Raw genomic sequence first — 20,135 nt, 5'->3', positions numbered from 1 at the left:
GAGGCTCCCCATGCACAGCCCGGACCACACACACCTCAGTGCCTGGAGCCCGAGCACCCCGGCGGCTCTGCCCACCCCAGCCCGCTGTTTGTAAGAGCGGGGCTGTCGGATCGGCCCCTCTGCAGGACCAATGAGGCCTCACCCCAGCAGGGCAGCAGGTTCAGCACCTTTCTCAATGACTGCAAATACTGGGGGGGTTCAGGCTGTTCCACTCCTCCCGTGGCATTTGAAAGAGCCTTGACAGCAAAGCTGCGTCAGAGGGGAACACAGCTGCCAAAGCAGCCATTCAGCCTCCTTGGATTGCCTGTTGGGAAAGTATTTGCCCCTTTTTTTCATTCAAGCTTTTCTAGATAAGCATATGGCAAATGGAAATATCAGAGAGAATGAACTGCCTCCTAGCTGGGAATGGAGGACTGACAATTATCCTGGTGATAATGAGGTAGCCTGAACAGCACGGAACTCGATACAATGGGAGATTTATCTTGGAAGCAGTCCCGTGGCAGCCTGGCTTGTCTTGCTGTCAGCACGGTTTCCCATTGCACAAAGGGCAGGGATCAGACCCAGGATGACAAATCCATCTCTATCTCAAGCTCATCCTGCTCTGTTACCCATAGTTTTTCTAGTGGTAATTCCTTAGATCATCCAGATGCTCTGCTTCACTTAAATCACGTTGTCCCATGGGAATCTGTACCTGCCTTGGATCTCCAAATGACCCGGAAGATTGCTTTCTTCCCTACCACAAACCAGGTCAACACTTCAAATCCTGACCTTCAAGGCTGCCAGGGTTGAGGAGAGAGGCAAGACGGGAGTCCAAGGCCTTGGTCCCACACTCACAGAGACTCTTGTCACAAGGAATTATGTGGACTCTGCAAACAGATAAGGAAAAGCAGAAAGAGCAAACGTGGTTCTGCACAACCTTGACATGGCAATCGATACTTCAGTTTACCTCCAGGAGCAAGTAAACAGCCCCAGAGTTACGTGCTGCACAGCAAACATTGCAGTTTTATCTCCATGACAGGCAGCAATTTGTGGCAAAGGTTAAATCTCTCTGTTCACTCAAGCTTGACATATGATGGTCATGTTATATTCCCTGTTCTCAGTGGGTTTGTGCATGAATGTGAGGTTAAGTGCATGTGTGCCTTTAGGATCATGACCTTCATTCAATACTTCATGGCCCAGCAGGCCCATAATTAATCCCCAACATGTCCAAGTGACAGCTCTCACTCGTAACATCATCCATGCAGAACAGTGAGGTACGTGTAAATTCCTACGTTCCGCCTGGGAGTCAGAGATTTTCCAGCCACCGGAGCAGGGAGGCTCCAAGGCAGGTTTCTGACAGGATGATCAGGACAATTGGTAGGCTGGACTAATTTACAGGTAAATTGAGTAGGTCAGGAAAGGGAGGTGTGATAAAGTCACTGCTCACTCAGCTGCCAAGGATGGGCTGGAAATTACAACACCTCAGAGCTGTCATTCCCTGTTATGTGACCAACATTTTCTACTTACAAAAATGTAAGAGTTCCAGAGGCTTATGAAGCCTGTAATAAAGTTCCCACCTTCTTCATCCTGGGCAGTTTGCAAACATGAATCTTGGCCAGACTCAGCTCAGCCACTTGTTCTTCGTTCTCCTCCCAATCACTGGTTTTCAAAGGTACCCAAAAGTCTGAAACCCAACAATAAACCATAACCACATTCTGGCAATCAGACACCCCAGGCAAGTCCTCACACCCAGGTCATGTCCTGTCTGCCTCACTCATAGAGCTGCTGCTAATACCAGAGGTTTGTTTCCAAATTCTAGATATTTAATCTTTTTATCTACTTGTTCTGTTACCAAAGATGAACCTGCTCAGTCAGGTTGGATCAAGTATTTTATCCCACAGGCAACACAACAGGCTGGGTATGTTTTACACAAGTTTATTGGGGGTTAATATTCATTGACCAACAGCACAAAGTATCAGGTCTCCACTATTTAAGGGCTGGAAACACGTCAAACACAAAGACAAGCATTGCTCAGAAATAGTTATGCTGTACATCAAATCTGAGTAACAGCAGCACAACCACTGATTTGTCCTCCCTGAGGAGAGTCTCACTATTCCATTCCCTACAAAAACACACACTGCCATTGCATTTAACCCTCTTTCTATAAAGGCTCCATAAACAAGAGTCAAAAGGCACAAGGAATAAAATGCTGCTACTTTGACCCACCCTGCTGCAGCTCCAGAGAGTTCTTCCATTCCCATTGTGTGTTAAATCATAGCATATTTGAGACACCTCCAAAACACGAAAACACACCTCCTTAGCAACCCTTCACAGTCCCCTCAAAGCCCTTCACAGTCCCCAGTCCCATGATTTGAGCTCTGAAATGGGGGAAATTGCAGAGAAAAGAAGGGCCCCTTCCACTCCAGTACCTGCTCAGACCCTCGGGACCTCAACTTCTGAGGCAGACCTGGACTTGCGCCGGCCGGTCAGGCTGCCCAGGACAGACTCCTCGCTGAAGGCCCCTTCAAAAGTCGACAGGATGGACTGGCGAAACTTCTCCTTGAAATCTGGCCCCACAAAAACGTACAGGATGGGGTTGATGCAGCTGTTGAAGAAAGCAAGGCTGGAAACCAAGGGAATCCCTATGTAAAGGGCCAGTTTCATCTCACGGCTGGAAGAGTTTTTGGATATTTCCAGCAAGGAGAAGACGTGATAGGGGAAATAACAGAGGAAAAACGAGACTGTGACAGCAATGATGATTCTGTAGGGCTTTGCAGAGTTGGCCAACTGCCTTCTTTTCAGCTTGACAGCCACGACGCTGTAGCAGATGAGAATCACCATGAAGGGGATGAGGAACCCGCACAAGAACCGCGTGATGATCATGGCTTTGTGCCGCATCCTCCACAGCCTGCGCGTCGCCTCGGACGTGTAATCATCGGACAGCGCAAAATTATTGTAACAGCTGGTGACGTTCCTGGAGCTGACCACAGTGTCCCGGAAGATGAGGTACGGGGAGCTGAGCAGGACAGCCAGGACCCAGGTCCCCAGCGCGATCCTGGCCGCCAGCTCGGGGCTCCTGCGGTTGTGAGACCAGACGGGAAAGGCCACAGAAACGCAGCGGTCGATGCTGATGACCGCCAGGAGGAAGACGCTGGCAAACATGTTGAGGAAGGCGATGGTGCTGTTCAGCTTGCACAGCAGCTTCCCAAACGGCCAGTGGAAGCCCAGGGCCGTGTAGGCGATGCTGAGGGGCAGGAAAAAGGTAAAGATGAAGTCAGCTATGGCCAGGTTGAGGAACCAGATGGAATTCACCGTCTTCTTCATCTTGAAGCCTGCAATCCAAATGACGAGGCCATTGCCTGTCACCCCCAGCAAACAGGCGATGCTGTACACCACCATGGAGAGGATGTGCATGGTCTTCTGCAGGCTGGAGTAGTAGTCATGGTCAGTGGCGTTCTCAGGCTGCTCCGTGGGGCAGCTGGCAGAGAAGGGGGACGGGGAAGAAGAGGTGCTGTCCATCACTAGCAAGCCAAGACCTGAAATCACAACAGTGGTTATCTGCAGCTCAAGAGAGTTGAAAATCTTTGCCAGTAACTGTGCACAAAATGTATATGAATAGCCAAATTAGTTAAATGAATTTGTAATTAATATGAAGTTCTTCTCTATACCATGGGCAGCGCCTCACAGAAACCACCTCAACCAGAGAAACCAACCCTGGTTTTGCTGCTGGTGTCAGTGTGTCAGAACATCTTCATCAACAGCCCACAGCAGCAATCCAGCATGGGCCAGCAGCAAAACCATGGAAACCCAGATCCCCTCACTGTGAGGGGTCCTCTTTGGATGACCAGTACCAAATTAAGATACCAAAAACTATCTACACTGGTAACAATGATGTTACCAGATTATTTCTTCACCTTCCAGGGAGGTGCAGAACAACACCTGAGCTGTATCCAAGTGTAACCATAGCCCCTTTACCCACCCACTTTACCCTCTGGTGAGCCCACCCTTCTCCTCATCTCTCCCCTGCTCATCCTGGCACTTGCCTTGGCAGATCCTGGCAGGACTCACCGAGCTGTTCCTTTGCTGCTGTGCCCACAGTGGGTGGTCTCACCCTCCTGACTGACTCCCCTTCTGCTGCTCCTCTCCAGAGTGACTCACACTGCCTCGCCCCATTTTCCCATGGCTTGGGATCACGGGGAATTTAGTAGGATCACTTATTCCCTAACCTTCTTCCTCAATTTGTGGTGTGTTGATTTAACCCCTGAAGCCCCAGAGGGTGCACATTCTCTGGGGCCGGTTGGCCAAGCCCACCCTCTAATTCGGTTTTGAAGAATAAAGAAAACACGGCCCCTCTCCTGCGTGTGCCACTCATCCCCCTGGCATCTCTCCCTCCTGAGCACCCAGAAATCCCTCCAGGCACCTGGCTGCCCTGCCGCGAGGGACGACAGGGCCGGCTGTGCTCCCCACAACTGCGGCAACGTGCCCACCCTGTGCCAGGGCCAGGCACACCAGCTGTCCTCGAGACACGGGCTTGGCTGGGGGGGGTTGGGGGTGCCTGGAAATGCTCCCTGCCCGGTGCAGGGTGTTGAGGTGTCCCTTCCTTTGGCTCACGGGGGAAGTCGCAGGGCTGGGGGAGAAGCAGCTGGGGGTGCATGGTGGGCAGGACTGGAGCTGTGGGTGACGGCAGAGGAGGGGTGACAGCAGAGGAGGGGTGACAGCGGCGGGGTGACAGCAGCGGGGTGACAGCAGCGCCCCCCGCCCCTGCCGGCCCGGCCAAGGTCACCCGCGCCCCGGGCGCCACGTGCGGGCCGCGCCGCCAGCCCCGCCCCGGCGCGGGCCAATGGGAGGCGGGGAGGGGGCAGAGCGCGGCGCTGATTGGCCCAGACGCTTCCCGGGCGTATTCCCCGCCGCCCGTCCCGGGGCGGAGCGCGGCGCTGATTGGTCGCGGCGCGGAGGGGCGGGGCCCGGCTGGACTATGGTAGCGCGCGGGCTCCCGCGCGCTGGCGGAATCAGGATCGGGTAAGGATCGGGACCGAACGGCACCGGCACCGGCACCGGCACCGGCACCGGCACCGGGACCAGGGCCAGGATCGGGGCCGGGGCCCGATCGGGGCGTGTGGCGTGGGGACAGCAGGGCTGGGGTACGACAGCGGCCAGGCAGCGCCGGTCCCCGCCACCCGGGGCAGGGCAGAGGGGCGCGACAGCCGGCTCTCGGGATGTGGGAGGTGATGGAGAGGTGCAGAACTCGGTGGAGATAGAGCTTCGGGGATGAGGTTCCCCAGGTGAGGTGCCAGGTGTCCACCATCAGAGGGGACATGGTGGAGGGGGTGTCTCATCCTGACTGGGAATGGCAGCTCTGTCCCCCCTGAGCCAGAGGAGTGTGAGTGCTGCAGCAGCCTGTGCTGCAGGGATATACAGGACCCAGGCATCTTGCCCAGAGCCAGAGCACTTCCCCTCGCAGCCCTTTGCCCAGTCCAGCCTCTCTGGCAGTGAGGATTCCCACCCTGCCAGTGAGGCCTGGGCTTGGGCCAGAGCATGGCTGAGCATCCCTGCCCAGCAAGGGCGGCGTGAATGGACTTCGGCAGCTGGGTACAAGGAAACCATCTGGGATTGCTTAATAACCTGCTCACGGCCCTTCACCCGTCCTTGCAGAGTTAATGAGTAAAAGGATGCATTGTTTTCTGCCAAGGCAGCAGCTGGGCTGTTACTCCTTCCCCAAGAGCAGCAGTGGCATCAACTGGGGCAGAGGGCTCCTGCCAGGCCTGGGCATCACCCGTGCCATGGAACCAAGCAGAGGCAGAGCTGCTGCCTCTCAGGGCCTCTCAGCTCCACAAGATGCTTCAGTCAGGGTTCAGGGCAGGACTCTGACCTACTGGGTTTTGCCCAAGAGAAAGCAGCCAAGAGGTTTAAGCACGCTGGGCATTGCAGCGTGTGTTAAAATTGAGATCTGTGGGTATGAGCATTTCACTGCCCTTGAAATTAAATATCAGGCATTGCTGAGCTGGGCAGGAGGAGCTCAGGGAGGGGTGGTGATGGGAGAGTATCAGAGATTATCAAAGCACTGTAATGAACAAACTGATCTTAAATCAGCCGGGGAAGCCTGAGGGTTGTGTGTGTATTCCTCACCTGTCAGTCCGTGGCTGTTCTCAGGGAATAGGTGGGATGGCAGCAGGCAGCACACAGGGGGATGTGGAGGCACGCAGCCCTGCTGCCCTCCCACAGACTCCCTGCTCCCCTGGCAGGTGACTCAGACCCAGCAGCAGCACCATGGCAAGCTCAGCACAGGGCCTCCCCAGCGCCGAGCTCTGGGCCTCCCACAACAAGATGGTGATGGAGCCGCTGGACACCAACGACCCGGAGGTGAGAGCCCCTTCCTGGCTCCTGCCCGGCTGCTTTGTTCATCCCCCAGCCTGGGGATGCTGACCTCATCGAGCCAGGGACATGGCAGGGTCCAAGGCTGAGCTGCTGGAACCCATCCATCCTCTGTGCCCTCTCTGTGACTGGTTGGGATCAGCTGCACCAAGAAGGGATCGCATCTGTTCTCCAGCAGCTTTCCATGCCCCTTTCCAAGCCCTGTCCCTGCGGTGGAGCATCCACATCTTCGTGCAGAGCCAGCATGGGTGAAGCCATTTCTCTCTTCTCCCAAAGGTGCACAGCATCATCAAGAAGGAGAAGCAGCGGCAGAGGTTGGGGCTGGAGTTAATTGCATCAGAGAACTTTGCAAGCCGAGCAGTCCTGGAGGCCCTGGGATCCTGCATGAACAACAAATACTCCGAGGGTTACCCAGGACAGAGGTAGGGGGCTGGGGCCAAGGCCCACCAACCCAAACCCTCGCAGGGTGGGAGAGGAACCCCCCATCCTGCCAGGCCTTACCTCAGGGAAGGAAGCGATGTCCTTATGCTGGCAGGCAGGCTGTTCCAGGGCAGGCTCTGACCTCCACCTCTGTCCTTGGCCACACATGGGGCAGTCTCAGCAGGGTCACGTCTGCTGTGGCTGCACAAACGGGGCATCACCCCAGTTTGGTCACAGGCACCGTTCTGAGTTTTACCCCCTGCCCTGTCCTTTACTGCAGGTACTACGGCGGGACGGAGTTTGTGGATGAGCTGGAAAGGCTGTGCCAGAAGCGAGCCCTGCAGGCCTACAGGCTCGACCCCCAGAAGTGGGGAGTCAATGTCCAGCCCTACTCAGGTATTGGGGTGCTCAGGAGAGCCAGGACAGCTGCCCAGGCCTCTGTGTGCCCCAGCAATCGTAACCAGCCCAGCGCGCTCTCGCTGCAGGGTCGCCCGCAAACTTTGCGGTGTACACGGCCCTGGTGGAGCCCCACGGCAGGATCATGGGGCTGGACCTGCCCGATGGTGGCCACCTCACCCACGGGTTCATGACAGACAAGAAGAAGATCTCTGCCACCTCTGTCTTCTTCGAGTCCATGCCCTACAAGGTACAGAGAGCTGCTGCAGCCAGAGCCAGGGTGCAGTTATAAGTGTTGGTGTCTCTTAAAGTTAAAAGTCCCAGCAATCAGGCTGCCTGTGCAGGACAGCACTGCAGCTGATCTTCACCACAATGAGGTGGCTGAACCCTCCTCTTCCTCTCCCAGGTCAACCCCAAGACGGGTTACATCGACTATGACCGGCTAGAGGAGAACGCCCGGCTCTTCCACCCCAAGCTGATCATAGCAGGCAAGGATCACACCTGTACCCACCTCCCTGGTGGCACAGCCTGGCTGGGGCTGGCTCCCTGAAGCCAGCAGCACTCCCATAAGCCTATGGATGCTGCAGTGCCAAGAGGAAACCTCCAAACACAACCACCCTGGAAGGGTCCCGGGGGTGTCCCAGGGTCCTGCACGTTCTGCTCCTGTCCCCTCCTCATGGCCTGTCCCTGCAGGTGTCAGCTGCTACTCGCGGAACCTGGACTACGCCCGCATGCGGAAGATCGCCGACGACAACGGCGCCTACCTGATGGCCGACATGGCCCACATCAGCGGGCTGGTGGCCGCCGGCGTGGTGCCCTCGCCCTTCGAGCACTGCGACATCGTCTCCACCACCACCCACAAGACCCTGCGGGGCTGCAGGGCCGGCATGATCTTCTACCGCAAAGGTGCCTGGGGTGCCGGGGGAAACGCCGCGAGTTAACGCTCCTTCCTGCTCTGACTGGGAGGGAGGGAGGGCAGAAAGATCCTGGGAGTGTCTGGGGAGCTTCCCTGGGCTAACCCCAGCTCAGATTTGAAGAGGAACAACCACTATGCCTGCTCTGAGTGGCCAGGGGGTGAAAGCAGCTTGTGGGAGAAGGGTGGCTGTGCTGCCTTGTGACCGTGTCCTCTCTGTCTCACAGGCACCCGCAGCGTGGACCCCAAGACGGGCAAGGAGACCCTCTACAACCTGGAGAGCCTCATCAACCAGGCGGTGTTCCCGGGGCTGCAGGGAGGCCCACACAACCATGCCATTGCAGGTATGCAGCCAGGCTGGCTGCCAGCTCCAGCATGGCAGAGGTGTCCTGGCAGGGCTCTGACCCCCAGCAGCAGCTCCAGCTGCCCTACAGGGCTCAGAGCCTGGGGATGCTGCAGCAAAAGGCAGTTGGTTGATCCAGCATTGCCCAAGGAGTGACCAAGCCTGTCCTACCCTGTGTTTTGGCTCCTGGCGATGCCACCAGCCTGGTTAGGGGAAAGGAAGGATCAGTCCATTAGTTTTTTCAGCTCCAGTAAGGCTTCTGCTGGCAGCACCATTGGTGGTGGAAGCCCCCCAAAACTGACCCTGGCCTGCCTCTCTCTGCAGGGATCGCCGTGGCGCTGCATCAGGCCATGACACCCGAGTTCAAGGCTTACCAGCAGCAGGTGGTGGCCAACTGCAAGGCCCTCTCATCAGCACTGATGGAGATGGGCTACGACATCGTCACAGGTGAGGACAAGTCTTGGCAGTGGGATGGGGCTGACCCTGGGGTCTGATCAGGGCAGCACTTCACGGACACCATGGGCAGGGCTCTGTTGGCCCAATTCCTCACCCCTTGTTAAACCTCAAGTCTTCCTTTGCTGAAGTTTCCTTGCGGGAGCAGCATTTCCTCAAGGCCACATGGCCACCAATCCCCTCTCTCTTTGCAGGGGGCTCTGACAACCACCTGATCCTCGTGGACCTGCGCAGCAAAGGCACAGACGGCGGCCGGGCCGAGCGGGTGCTGGAGCTCTGCTCCATCGCCTGCAACAAGAACACGTGCCCGGGTGAGGGATCGGAGCTCTGCCAGCCCTGCCCCGCTCCGGGAGCCAGGCTGCCACCCACGGGTGGTGGTGTGGGTGCAGGTTTGGTGACGTGTCCCTCGTTGTGGTGCAGGTGATGTCAGCGCCCTGCGCCCCAGCGGGCTGCGCTTCGGGACGCCGGCTCTCACCTCGCGCGGCTTCCGGCAGGACGATTTCCGCAAGGTGGCCCAGTACATCCACAAAGGTGAGCTGGGGCTCAGCTCCAGTGCCATCCTGGGTCAGGGCAGATCCCCTGGGTGAGCCACGCTGGAGCCATCCCCACACCTGGCAAGGGAGCACACCCACAACAAGAAATAACCACATGTGGATGTGGTGGAGGACATCTGGCCACAGCTGGGACCAGGCAAACTCTCCCCTCTGCACAGGCAGTGGGCTGAAAGCCTGTCCCTCTCACATATACATCCTCAGGAGTTCCAACTTGTTTCCCAGGGCAGCAAGTACCTCAGATGGGAATGAGGGAGGGAGCAGGGCTGTGTCCCAGGGAGCAGCAGGGCTGGGAGAGCCGTGGGATGCAGCAGCAGCGAGGGCTGACCAAGACATCTCCCATCCTGGCAGGGATCGAGCTGGCTCTGCGCGTGCAGAAGGACATGAGCCCCAAGGCCACGCTGAAGGAATTCAAGGACAAACTGGAGGAGCCAAAATACCGTGGGGAGCTGAAGGCACTGAAGGAAGAGGTAGAAGCCTTCGCAGCCACGTTCCCGCTCCCGGGGCTGCCTGTCCTGTAAGGGGACACTGCCATGCCCGCTCCTGGAGCCACGGGAGTACCCAGGATCATGGCACACTCACAATCCCCAGCCTGAGACCAACACCCCAGTGCCTTCTCCCAACACTTCCTGTGGAACTGCAGCAGCAGCTCCTCCTTTAGCTCTTACTCCCTTTTCTCCTCCCATGTGAGGCACAGGGACCCCATGAGTACAACCCCTGTGGGGACACCAGCCCTTCACCACTGTGTCACCACTGGGACCCAGCACCAGGTCACCCTCACCTCACGGCCAGGTGCCATCCAGCTCCTGCTGGCTGTGGAGCAGCAGATGAGATTTCGGCTGGTCTGTCCACATTCCCTGGACACCCTGCCCATGGCAGTGCGAGGGACGGGGCTCCAGCTGCACAAAAAACCCCACAGCCACTAGAAGTCCCCCTGGTTTCAGCCTCAAGGACTCCCCTTCATCCAATGTGCCTTGCCAGCTCCACAGGGTATGACAAGGCAAAGCCTTGTCCTGAACATCCCTCCTGGGATCACCATCCCATCCTAACCAGATCCTCCAGTATTTTCTCAGACCCCTTGGCACAAATCTTAGGTTGAACCATTTTTTAATAAGCACAGTAAAATTATGAATTTAACCACGACGTATGACAAGAATTATAAGCTCTTAAAAAATACGACCAATTTTTTTTTTTTTTTTGTATTTCAAAAATATCTGAACCCAAATAAATATTTTTTTTTTAAAAGTACATTTCTCAGACTAGTCATTTGGTGTTAACATCTGTTAAACTCTTGTGCAGTAACACTTACAGCACGACACTAAGACATGCTTCTTGGATTTCTCCCGGTCACACTCGCCCTAACTACTGACGCAAGCATTCGGCACACACAGGCACACACACGGAACTCAACATGCAGGAATAGGATACAGTGCTTTTAAAATAAGATGAGAATTCATCACAGCCTCCTGGCAGCCCTCAGAGGCAGCTCTGAGCCCAGCCCCATCCCCGTGCCAGCAGCCGTGCCGCCGGCAGGACCGGGTACCCTGCTTCTGCCTTCCAGTTAAATCCGTCCCGGGGAGCAGTGGGTGGGGGATTGTGACCCCTCCAGCATCGGGGTGCAGTTTGGTGCTCTCTCTTTGTGCTCTGGGGCAGGTGTTCTCCTGCAGCCTGGGCAGCTCCCTGAATTCCCTCAGACCCTGTTACGGGAGCCTTCTCACTGTGCTCCTACAAGCTTTGGGTCCTGCTCAACTCCCGGAATCTGCAGCGTGGGCTGGCCCCCACCACCAGACCAGGGGGCTCAGGACCCTCAGGCTCAATAAAACCCAAAGAACTGGCCTGGAGGCACAGAACCATCAGCTCCCACCCCTGGAGTGCCTCTCCCAACCTCCCACCATGGTGAATATTGCTAGAGTATAGGCAGCTCCTCCCTGCCGAGGCAAGGCAGCTGTGGAGCCGCTCAGAAGTGATTGCTATCAGATGAAAGGAAATCTGAGCACTGTTCTCTGAGAAATGAAACCTTTGTAGGGTTAAGATCACCTACAGCTATGGCTGACCCTCCTGGGGTGGGAGCTGGAAGCGGTGGGTTAGTGGGGAGCAGAGCAGGGGCTGGGAGGAGCAGGAGGGGGATAAGGGAGCCCTCCCTCCTGGCCGGGGCAGGCTCTGCCCTGATGAATTCTCGGGCAGGTCCAGCTCCTCCTGTCCCCAGCAGCGGGGAGGGAGCCAGCACAGCCGTGCGGGAGCGGGGACATGCTGGGCTGGCAGCACTCACTGGAAGCAGGGGACAGCCATGCAGGGCACCGCTGGCTCTGGCAGCTGAAAGGCTGGTGAGGATGGCACTGCCACTGCCAGGAACCCGCCCTGCTCCTCCTGCAAGGATGGCTCAGGCAAGACACACGCGCCAGAAGTCATGGCGGGAGCTATCAGTGCAAAGGTTGTGGCTTGTTGTTGGTCTGTGAATATCAGAAATTGGTGAGGTACCACACCAGAGATGGGAAAAGTCCTAAAGTGCCAATACAGGGATCTGTACTGTACAGGAGCAGGACAGAGACAGAGAAATTACAGAGGAAAGAGGAATTCAGCTCCCAAACACCAGCTGTGCTCGGAATCCCCCCACTCCGGCCGCCACAAGAGAGGGATCCAAATGCACTGAGGTGCCACAGCCCGGTGTTAACTCCTCCTTTCCAGTCCCAGTTCAGAGGTTACACTGCTGAGAGGAGGACAAGCACCCCAGGGTGTGTTTCTCCACAGCTCCCAGTTGCAGATAATCCCAGAGCTCCCGCAGGAATCGAGTGATGTTCCAGCCAAGCCCCCGGGGCATCCTCCCCAGCCAGAGCTGCTTTGTGGCAGAGAGGTGAAGCAGGTCAGACAGGTGGTAGTGCAAGTATTGCTCAACACAGCCTCGAATATGAGATACTACAGGTCAGACAGAGGGAGCAAGAAGTGAGTTATTTATCAATTTATGAGCACAGCTGAACACCGCAGGTCGAGACCACTGTGACTAAGATGAGCCACCACCAATCATCTCTCCCACTCCACGCTGGAGGAAGACGTGAGTGAGTCAGCAGGAAAAAAGTCTGTCCCTCCCTCCCTCCCTCCTTAAACCCAAACAGCACTAGGTAGTTTTCAGCAGGAAACAAGCTCCTGTTTTGAGCACTGCTCCAGAGCAGGATGCTGGGAGCTTTCATCTGCCTGGTGTCACCTGCATTACTCATCCACCCAGACGCCTCTTCCCCCAGGGAATCTCACACCTCAGCTTTAATCTCACACCTCAGCTTTAGTGTGGAAGTTTGGGTGTGCATGAATCCATCGGGGGCACCTTCAGTCACTTCAGGAAGCAGCCAATTTGATGGACATGGAGGCCTTTCACCAGCAGACTCGGCTGACATGAGACAGGAGGGCACAGGTAGGACAGGAAAAGGCTTTGAACGTGCTGGAAAGGTGAGCAGCCCCAGAGAGACACTGCTCACCTTCAGCAAAGGCCACACCACACTGCTTCCAACCACGACCTCAAAACACCATCACAAGCAACCCTGACCCAGGAAATCCCTCTGGAGCGTACCACAAGGCCAACTTGGCTGAGCCACCACAAACAGCAATAACCTTAAAAACAGCCTTTGTGCCTTGTTGGTTTATACCCCAGAGAGCCCTTTCCAGGGGAGAGGAGGAGGTGGCACGATCCTGAGGCACAGATGCTGGTGCAAAATGACAGCCTGCCCAAGGAGCCTCCCTGCCTCCAGGACATGATTTTGGAGGAGTGCAGATCTCACAGCAAGTCTCAGTGGGGTCTAAGCCACGCTGGGGAACCCCAGGCTATAGACAGAAACTTCCCAGGCTCAGAAGGAAGATTGCATTCATCTCCAAAGCTGCCTCACATTATCACCATAAACAGAAGTTTTAAAAAAACCAACAAACCAAAGTACAGATCAGCTCTTGTATGACCTCAGCTCTTCTCACCCCATAATCAGCATTAAAAAGAATTAAAACCAAGATTAGCTTTCCTAGCGAGACTTTTCTTACTTAGAATTACCTTGGGAGCTGCTACTGCCACATGGCACCGGGCAGAGCAGCCTGGGCCCAGCATCACCTACCAGACTCCAGAGGGAAGTGCTGCACCTGGGCACAAAGCTTTCAGCACTAACAACGATCTGGGAGTGTCACCACGTTGGTGGTGGTACACCCTTTATGGCACAGAAGCTTTAAAAGGAAAAGTTCTCATTACCCAGGCTCAGAGAGCAGCAGTTCTGCCCCATCCAGAGCCACCCAGGAGAGGTAGTCAGGATGTGACAACGGCTCAGCCAGGAGCAGCACGCAGTGATGCCAGCCCTGTTTTACCATAAACGCCAACTCCTCAACAAAAAAATAAAATAAAATAAAATAAAATATTATGGATAGAACATAGAATCCAGTACATTCATCCCCGATCTCTCCTGAGCACCTGTATCTCACCAGCTAGGTCGCCTGTGGTAACAGCCTGCTGTCTCACAACGTGGCTCCAGCTCAATCACATGATTTCCCCATCACAAAGAGCACTGAAAAAGAGGGCCCTCACCCTCCTTCAGTTGCCTTCTGCCTTTAAAAAGTCAACCCTGACCTCACATGCTCCGAGGATTCCCGGTCTCCCTCCAGCCTGCTTGGACTGACAAATGAACAAGGCACAGTGCTCTACATTCACAGCGGCCGGCGCCTCGGGGCTCGCAGCTTAGGGAGTGCTCCCACCTTCCCGACTGTAACAAAGCTGGAAAAACTGGGAAACCCTTTCTGGAGAGAAGCACGTGTGCCTCTGCTGTGCTGCCACTCACCCATCCTGGGAAGGGCCCAGAAACTCAGAAAGTGCAGGAAGGGACCCACCATCCTCTGTGGCTGTGCACAGACCTGTGAGCTGCTGCTCTGCCGGGGGGCTCTGAGCCACAATCACATGACAGACACGTCAGTGGATACAAAACTTCACATGGCCTTTACACCTCTGGTCACAGCCCTGGCTCCGTGGAAGGGACTGACAGTGCTCAGGGTTGTGGCAGAAGCATGCAGGACGCTGTGCTGTGTGGGAGGCTGCACACTAGTCAGTATTGATCCCCGAGATAGCCCACCTCCCCTCATGCCATAACCCCCCTGGGATGCTGCCGTGATCCACTTTACCAGTGCCCCTTCTAACATCTACAGAGTGCCCGATGGTTTATGTGATGGAACATCTACGCTTTTGGCTACAAGGAACACCCAGAAATCCTAATGACCTGGATTTCTGTGGAGCAGAGACACCAACACCTCAGGCCCTTCCCGATGTGTGAGAGCTACTGCAGGCAGCGGCAACGTCAAGCACGGATGAGCTCTGTCAGACCCCGAGCACGCGGGCACACGGGCTGTGCAAGGCTAGATTTTGTACAAAAAGCTGGGAACATAGTCAAATCTGAGCAGGGGGTTCCCCCCCTGCCCCGGTTCCTGAATGTAGTGCAGCTTCAGCAGCTCGGCCAAGTACTGCACGATTTTGACATCTTCATTGGCAAGGCCCAGCTGAAGCTTTAGGAAGTTCATCCTGCGGTTAACAACGGATTCCTCCGGCTCCCTTTCGCTGATGGGGAGGTGCAAATGATGGCAGAAGGCGAAGAGGAAGGCCTTGGAGCACAGCTGGGTGAGGATGCTTTGGACGTGCATGTAGTAGGTGCTGCCGCGCTTGATCTGCGTGCGGTGGTCGGCCAGCCGCGCCACCACGGCGCCCTTGTACAGGGGGCAGCGCAGGGTCTTGCTGTCGGCGTCCAGGATGCTCAGGTAGCGGCTGTAGCGGCTCAGGGCGTGCAGCGCGTTCACCCCGGCAGGGGACACCGCCCTGCAACAGCAACACACAGGTCACGGCTGCAGGGCAGCCAGAATGGAGCAGCGGGGTGTCCTGAATTGAGCTGTCGGTGCCCTGAATCTGGTGGTGTTTCCCTCTAGTTGGTGAGCTGTAGCTCTGTGGGGGAATAAAGCTTAGGAGGGGACAAATAGGTTCTCCGGCCTGCCAGATCCCAAAGGAACCTCGATTCCCTGGATCCCCACACACCCTGATCTGTACTGTGCATAAACCACCACACTTCAGGCCAGCTTCCTCCCTCAGTGACATGGAGAGGGAGTGACAGGACATCTCTGGTGAACAGACACATCTTACAGCAGCTGGAAGCCTCTCCAAGTGACCCAGAAACCCAAAGCAGTCGCCCTTTTCCAAGAGCTCCACATTCCCCCCAGATCGCTTTGGGAGGGAGCTGCTCTGGGGTGGCCAAAGCCCTGAGTGGAGCAGAACCTTCTGAATTTCCTAAAAGAGACAGCCATCCTTAACCCACAACACCCCGTGGCTGAGCCTGGCTATTTGTGGAGCAGAACCTTCTGAATTTCCTAAAAGAGACAACCATCCTTAACCCACAACACCCCGTGGCTGAGCCTGGCTATTTGTGGAGCAGAACCTTCTGAATTTCCTAAAAGAGACAACCATCCTTAACCCACAACACCCCGTGGCTGAGCCTGGCTATTTGTCACTCAGGTGCTCACAAATACAATTACCCGCCAAGCTTAACCTAATGTTATTGAAATGCAAATTCCAAGCCTACACAAACCCTTCAGCTCCTCCATTCTCTGTGGTGACAGTCGCTGGGCTGAGATACAGCTCCCAGCTTCAAACTGGGAGCCCCAACTGGTGCTGAGATACAGCTCCCAGCCTCAAACTGGGAGCCCCAACTGGTGCTGAGATACAGCTTCCAGCCTCAAACTGGGAGCCCCAACTGGTGCAGGGGCTGCCCCTGTGCCCAAGCAGCACCTGGCCTTAGGAGACACTGGATCCTTCCTGGAATAAATAGTTCAGCCTCTAAATTCCTTCCCAGAGCCCTCCTACAAATGGTTTGTGGAGTGCACCCACATTAAACTGAACACTTAATTAACATTCCACGGAGGAGAGCTGAAATGACTGACACATGTTAGAGGCAGTTCTTAAATAAAGATTTCTGTTTATAAAAATTGCATCTAACCACAAACATTGAGCAACGAGTAAACACTTGGGGTTTTTAAAAACCTCCCTGACAGACACAGAGCTTGTAGCAGCTGTTGGCAGAGCTGTCATCCTGCCTTACAAGCACAGAAATGAAAGCAAACTCGCAGTTTTGGATAATTTCACCATCCACATCCCCCAGCAATATAATACTCTGCAGCTCACAAAGCAGGTTTCTGTGTTTTAATTTTCCTGCTGTTTACAAACACTCCTGCAGGAGCTGTTCCAGCTGAGCACTGGCTGCCACTCTGACTCATGTTTTCCACACTGGGGACAGCAAGGGCCATTCCCTGCCATACCTGCACCCAAAGCACAGAACACATCCTGGAACACACAAAAAATCCTTTCCATAACATCAACAAGGGCAGGGCCCTTGAGCTGAGCAAACACTCTGTGCTAATATGAGCTGTGAAGCCACAGTTCAGGAATGGGGGCTGGGAAGGGGCACTTGTTTTTCGGACAGTGCTCACCCTAAGGAGAGGTTTCCTACAATCCCAACGCTGCTCCTGCACAGCTCCAGGGCCTTTCTTCCTCACCAGCACAGACCGAGGTGCTGCACTCCAATTCTGACCTACAGATCTCATCACCTCTTCAACAGGCTCCACAAGAAAAATCCCTCCCCTCCAGCACAGCACCCTTTACCCTACAACTCCAGCTAGAAATGTGAGAAGAGTTGCAGTAGGAGATGGCAAAGCAGAGCACACAAGGCTCTCCAGGAAGACTTGTATCATCATCCAGGAACCCAGCAGGACCCAGGTGTTTGTTCTCACCTTTGCCAGGCAAAAACCTCCTGGCCAAGTAACTCAGCTGAGGCAGGCAGCAAGTGCCCAGCAGAGGTTTTAAACATTAACTCTCAAGAGAGGCTGGATACCAAGAGAGAGTCTACTCCTTTTCCAAAATAAATCCACCAGCAGAAATTCGTGGCAGCTATGTTGGTAATTAAGAGACCTCCCTTGCACACCCAATGCCCTGTGAGATGAAAGTCCTTACCACACACCTCAACCCTATTAAAGCAAACAGATCCTTGCATTTACCTCTGCAGTCCAATCAACTTCCACTTCTGGAAATCCACCAAGTGCAGAGCGGAGGTGACCCAGTGCTTCACGGGCTTGGCGTACACGCCGCAGCTGGGCACGAAGATGGAGAGCGCCGTCACCAGCTTCTTGACCATGGCCTCGTCCTCCCCCAGCACCACCAGGGTCCTGCCGCTGAGCAGGGAGTAGATGGCGGGGTGGGCGAAGGGGTACTGGCGGATGAAGCGCAGAGCGTTCTGCCCCGCCCTCTTCCTGTGCCTTTCCCCGGCCGCGCTGCCCAGGTGGGCGGGAGAGGGGGTCCTGTCGGAGCACGTGGAGGCGGCGCTGCTGATGTAGCTGGTGGAGTCCGAGCACTCGTCCAGGCTGCTCTTGCTCACCTCCCTGCTGCCCGACAGGTAGCGCGAGTCGAGCTCGTAGGGCAGCAGCCCCGCCGAGAGGCCCTCGTGGGAGGGGAAGCCCCCGCGCAGCCCCTGCTCGGCCGCCCGGTAGGGCTGCGGCGGGATCCGCACCACGCCGTCCTCCTCGCACGCCTTCTGCCCCAGCTCGGGCAGCGGCTCCAGGAAGTTGGGGCTCTCCTTGCCGATACAACAGGCAGCATCCACCTGCACTAAGCTTTCCTGCTTCGAGACGTCGTCCTGCCCATCATCAGCCAGGTTAGCTCTGGGGGTGAAGCGAAGGCCTCCCTCGTCGTCATCCGCGTAGGGCTCCTCGTTAATGGCACTTGGGTAGCTCGCTTTGAAATCCTCAGGGATGAGGGCCTCGGAGGGACACGTGCTGAGCACCTCGATGCTGTCCTCGCTGACCGTGCGCCGGCTGCCCACCTTGCTGCGGCCCGCCTGGGGGCTGGCCATGACCGGCAGGCTGGCCTGGCTCTCCGACTTGCTCAGCCCAGAGCCCGACTTCTCCGTTCCCAGCACCTCAATGCTCTCCCCGCTGCTGATGCTGCCCTTGATGTCTGCGTCCAGGTAGTCCAGGTTCTCCTGGTGCTCGGACAGCACGGACTCAGCCATTTTGGGCTCTTCAGAGTCCTCCATTTCCTGCTCCATCTTGATGGGCACGCACTCCACACTGGACTTGTAGGAGCCCAGGCTGATGACCACTTTAGGAGCAAGGGATTCTTCCAAACACTTTTCATCTATGGCACCTTGGCCGAGCCCCTGGCAGCCTCTGTACTGTTTTTCAGGAGGTTTTTCATCCAGGAATGACACATCCTCAAAGAGGAAGTTGGTGACACTCTGCTGCTTTAGGAGAGCCCGGCTGATCTGCTCTGTCAGGAGGTAGCACACATCACCTCGAAAAGTCCTCTCAATATGGTGCAACTGGTCAAGGGTCTGGGTGAAGAAATAAACATCACAGAGTTCCTCCAGTGTCTTCAGCTTCTTGTCAAAGCACTTGGCAGACTTGGCTTTGATGAGTTTGGGGGTGTAGGATGGCACGTGGGTGTAAAGGTGGGTTTCACCGGGCTCAGTGGGGTCAGAGGCAGCCGGGTCCTGCTCCCTGCCCACGTCAGCCCGCTCCAGGGCACACTCTGGCTCATAGGGGTGGAACTCAGAGTCCTTCAGCTTCCTGTAGGGATACGACCGGATTTGCCTCAGCAGGTCTTGGTGCTCAATGATCGACTTTTCCACACTGGCCAGCTCGTTGGCCTTCTCAATGGCCTGCGTTGTGTAATACCCCTTGTCGTTGGCTTTCTTCTGTTGCTCAGTCTCGTTGTGCAGGACGGTCCTGGTGTAGTCAAGATCTTTCAGTTTCTTTTCCAGTTCGTTGGCAAAAGCTTTCCGGTTCCCCGTCTTCAGGCATTCGGAGGCTTTGGAGAACTCGGTGGAGAGTTCCTGAAACTGCTGCATGATTTTGTGCTCGTCAGCAGAAATATAGGCCATGCAGAAGGGCCTCACAAAGCCCCTGGCTTCCAGGTCGTACAGGGTCAAGTGGTGCACGTAGGCAAAGGCCCCTTCCTTGGAGTCCCCCAGCACCACCTTGGAATCCTCCACAAAGTTCAGCTTCGGGTAGGCAGAGCCGGGAGGGTGCCCCACGAAGGACGCCTGGTAATCCACAGACATGATCCGCAGGGAAAAATAATTGAGATCGAAGGTGCCCGACACTTTGGCATCATCGGGGATCGTCAGAAGGGGCTGAGGCCCCACTTGCTCCGAGAACTCGGAGATGAGGATGAAGTCCCGGGTGAACTTGGAGCCGGCGACCTTGGCCCAGGGGTTGGCGCCCTGGCCGGCGAAGGGGAACAGCGGCACCGAGTACTCCTCGGGCAGGGGCGGCTCGCGGTACAGATCATCCTCCAGCTCCTCCTCCCTGGTGAAGGCCACCACGTCAGGGGCGCTGATCATATTTCCCGCAGGACGGGACCGACATGGAGCAGCGACGCGCCCCCGGTCCCCCCGCCACCGCCGGGCGCCGCGGGAGGCACCGGCGCAGCCCCGGCCCGGCCCCGCCGCAGCCGCAGCCCCGTGTCCCCCTCACGCCGCCGCCATGGCCGGAGCCACCGCCTCCTCACGGCCCCGCAGCCATCTTGGGGTCACATGACGCGCGGCCTCCGACCCCGCCGGCAGGAAGCGACGCCGCCGCCTCCTCCTCTTCCTCAGCAAGAATTATTTTTACCGTCGCCGCCCTTTATCGTTACCGACCCCGCGACGGACCCAGCGGCGGCGGG

The 20,135-nt window shown here is 56.3% G+C and overlaps 3 protein-coding genes across 4 annotated transcripts; 1 reads left to right on the top strand and 2 right to left on the bottom strand.

Annotated features, from left to right (window-relative positions):
- Positions 1 to 1,928: 1,928 nt before the first annotated feature.
- On the bottom strand, positions 1,929 to 6,635 carry LOC134559709 (chemerin-like receptor 1). 2 transcript variants are annotated; one of them, XM_063414775.1, is made up of 2 exons: positions 6,404 to 6,635; positions 1,929 to 3,515 (listed from the first exon to the last, which is right to left on the bottom strand). In XM_063414775.1, the coding sequence occupies exon 2, from the start codon at positions 3,496 to 3,498 to the stop codon at positions 2,413 to 2,415; it is 1,086 nt and encodes a 361-aa protein (XP_063270845.1). In that variant the 5' UTR covers positions 3,499 to 3,515; positions 6,404 to 6,635; the 3' UTR covers positions 1,929 to 2,412. The 2 variants fall into 2 exon arrangements, with proteins under 2 accessions (XP_063270845.1, XP_063270844.1); XM_063414774.1 differs by lacking the exon at positions 6,404 to 6,635 and adding an exon at positions 6,106 to 6,237.
- SHMT1 (serine hydroxymethyltransferase 1) lies at positions 6,227 to 13,809 on the top strand. Its single transcript, XM_063414773.1, has 11 exons — positions 6,227 to 6,339; positions 6,628 to 6,773; positions 7,052 to 7,167; positions 7,257 to 7,417; positions 7,574 to 7,655; positions 7,861 to 8,073; positions 8,308 to 8,424; positions 8,748 to 8,870; positions 9,071 to 9,187; positions 9,297 to 9,407; positions 9,779 to 13,809. Exons 1-11 carry the CDS (start codon positions 6,247 to 6,249, stop codon positions 9,946 to 9,948), a joined length of 1,449 nt encoding a protein of 482 aa, XP_063270843.1. The 5' UTR covers positions 6,227 to 6,246; the 3' UTR covers positions 9,949 to 13,809.
- SMCR8 (SMCR8-C9orf72 complex subunit) lies at positions 10,518 to 19,984 on the bottom strand. Its single transcript, XM_063414772.1, has 2 exons — positions 17,471 to 19,984; positions 10,518 to 15,248 (listed from the first exon to the last, which is right to left on the bottom strand). Exons 1-2 carry the CDS (start codon positions 19,810 to 19,812, stop codon positions 14,795 to 14,797), a joined length of 2,796 nt encoding a protein of 931 aa, XP_063270842.1. The 5' UTR covers positions 19,813 to 19,984; the 3' UTR covers positions 10,518 to 14,794.
- Positions 19,985 to 20,135: the final 151 nt, after the last annotated feature.

The sequence above is a fragment of the Prinia subflava genome, chromosome 17 (assembly GCF_021018805.1).
Source record: "Prinia subflava isolate CZ2003 ecotype Zambia chromosome 17, Cam_Psub_1.2, whole genome shotgun sequence".
NCBI lineage: Eukaryota > Metazoa > Chordata > Aves > Passeriformes > Cisticolidae > Prinia > Prinia subflava.
Note: the sequence above shows the minus strand (reverse complement) of the source record. Positions and strands in the feature narration are given on the sequence as shown.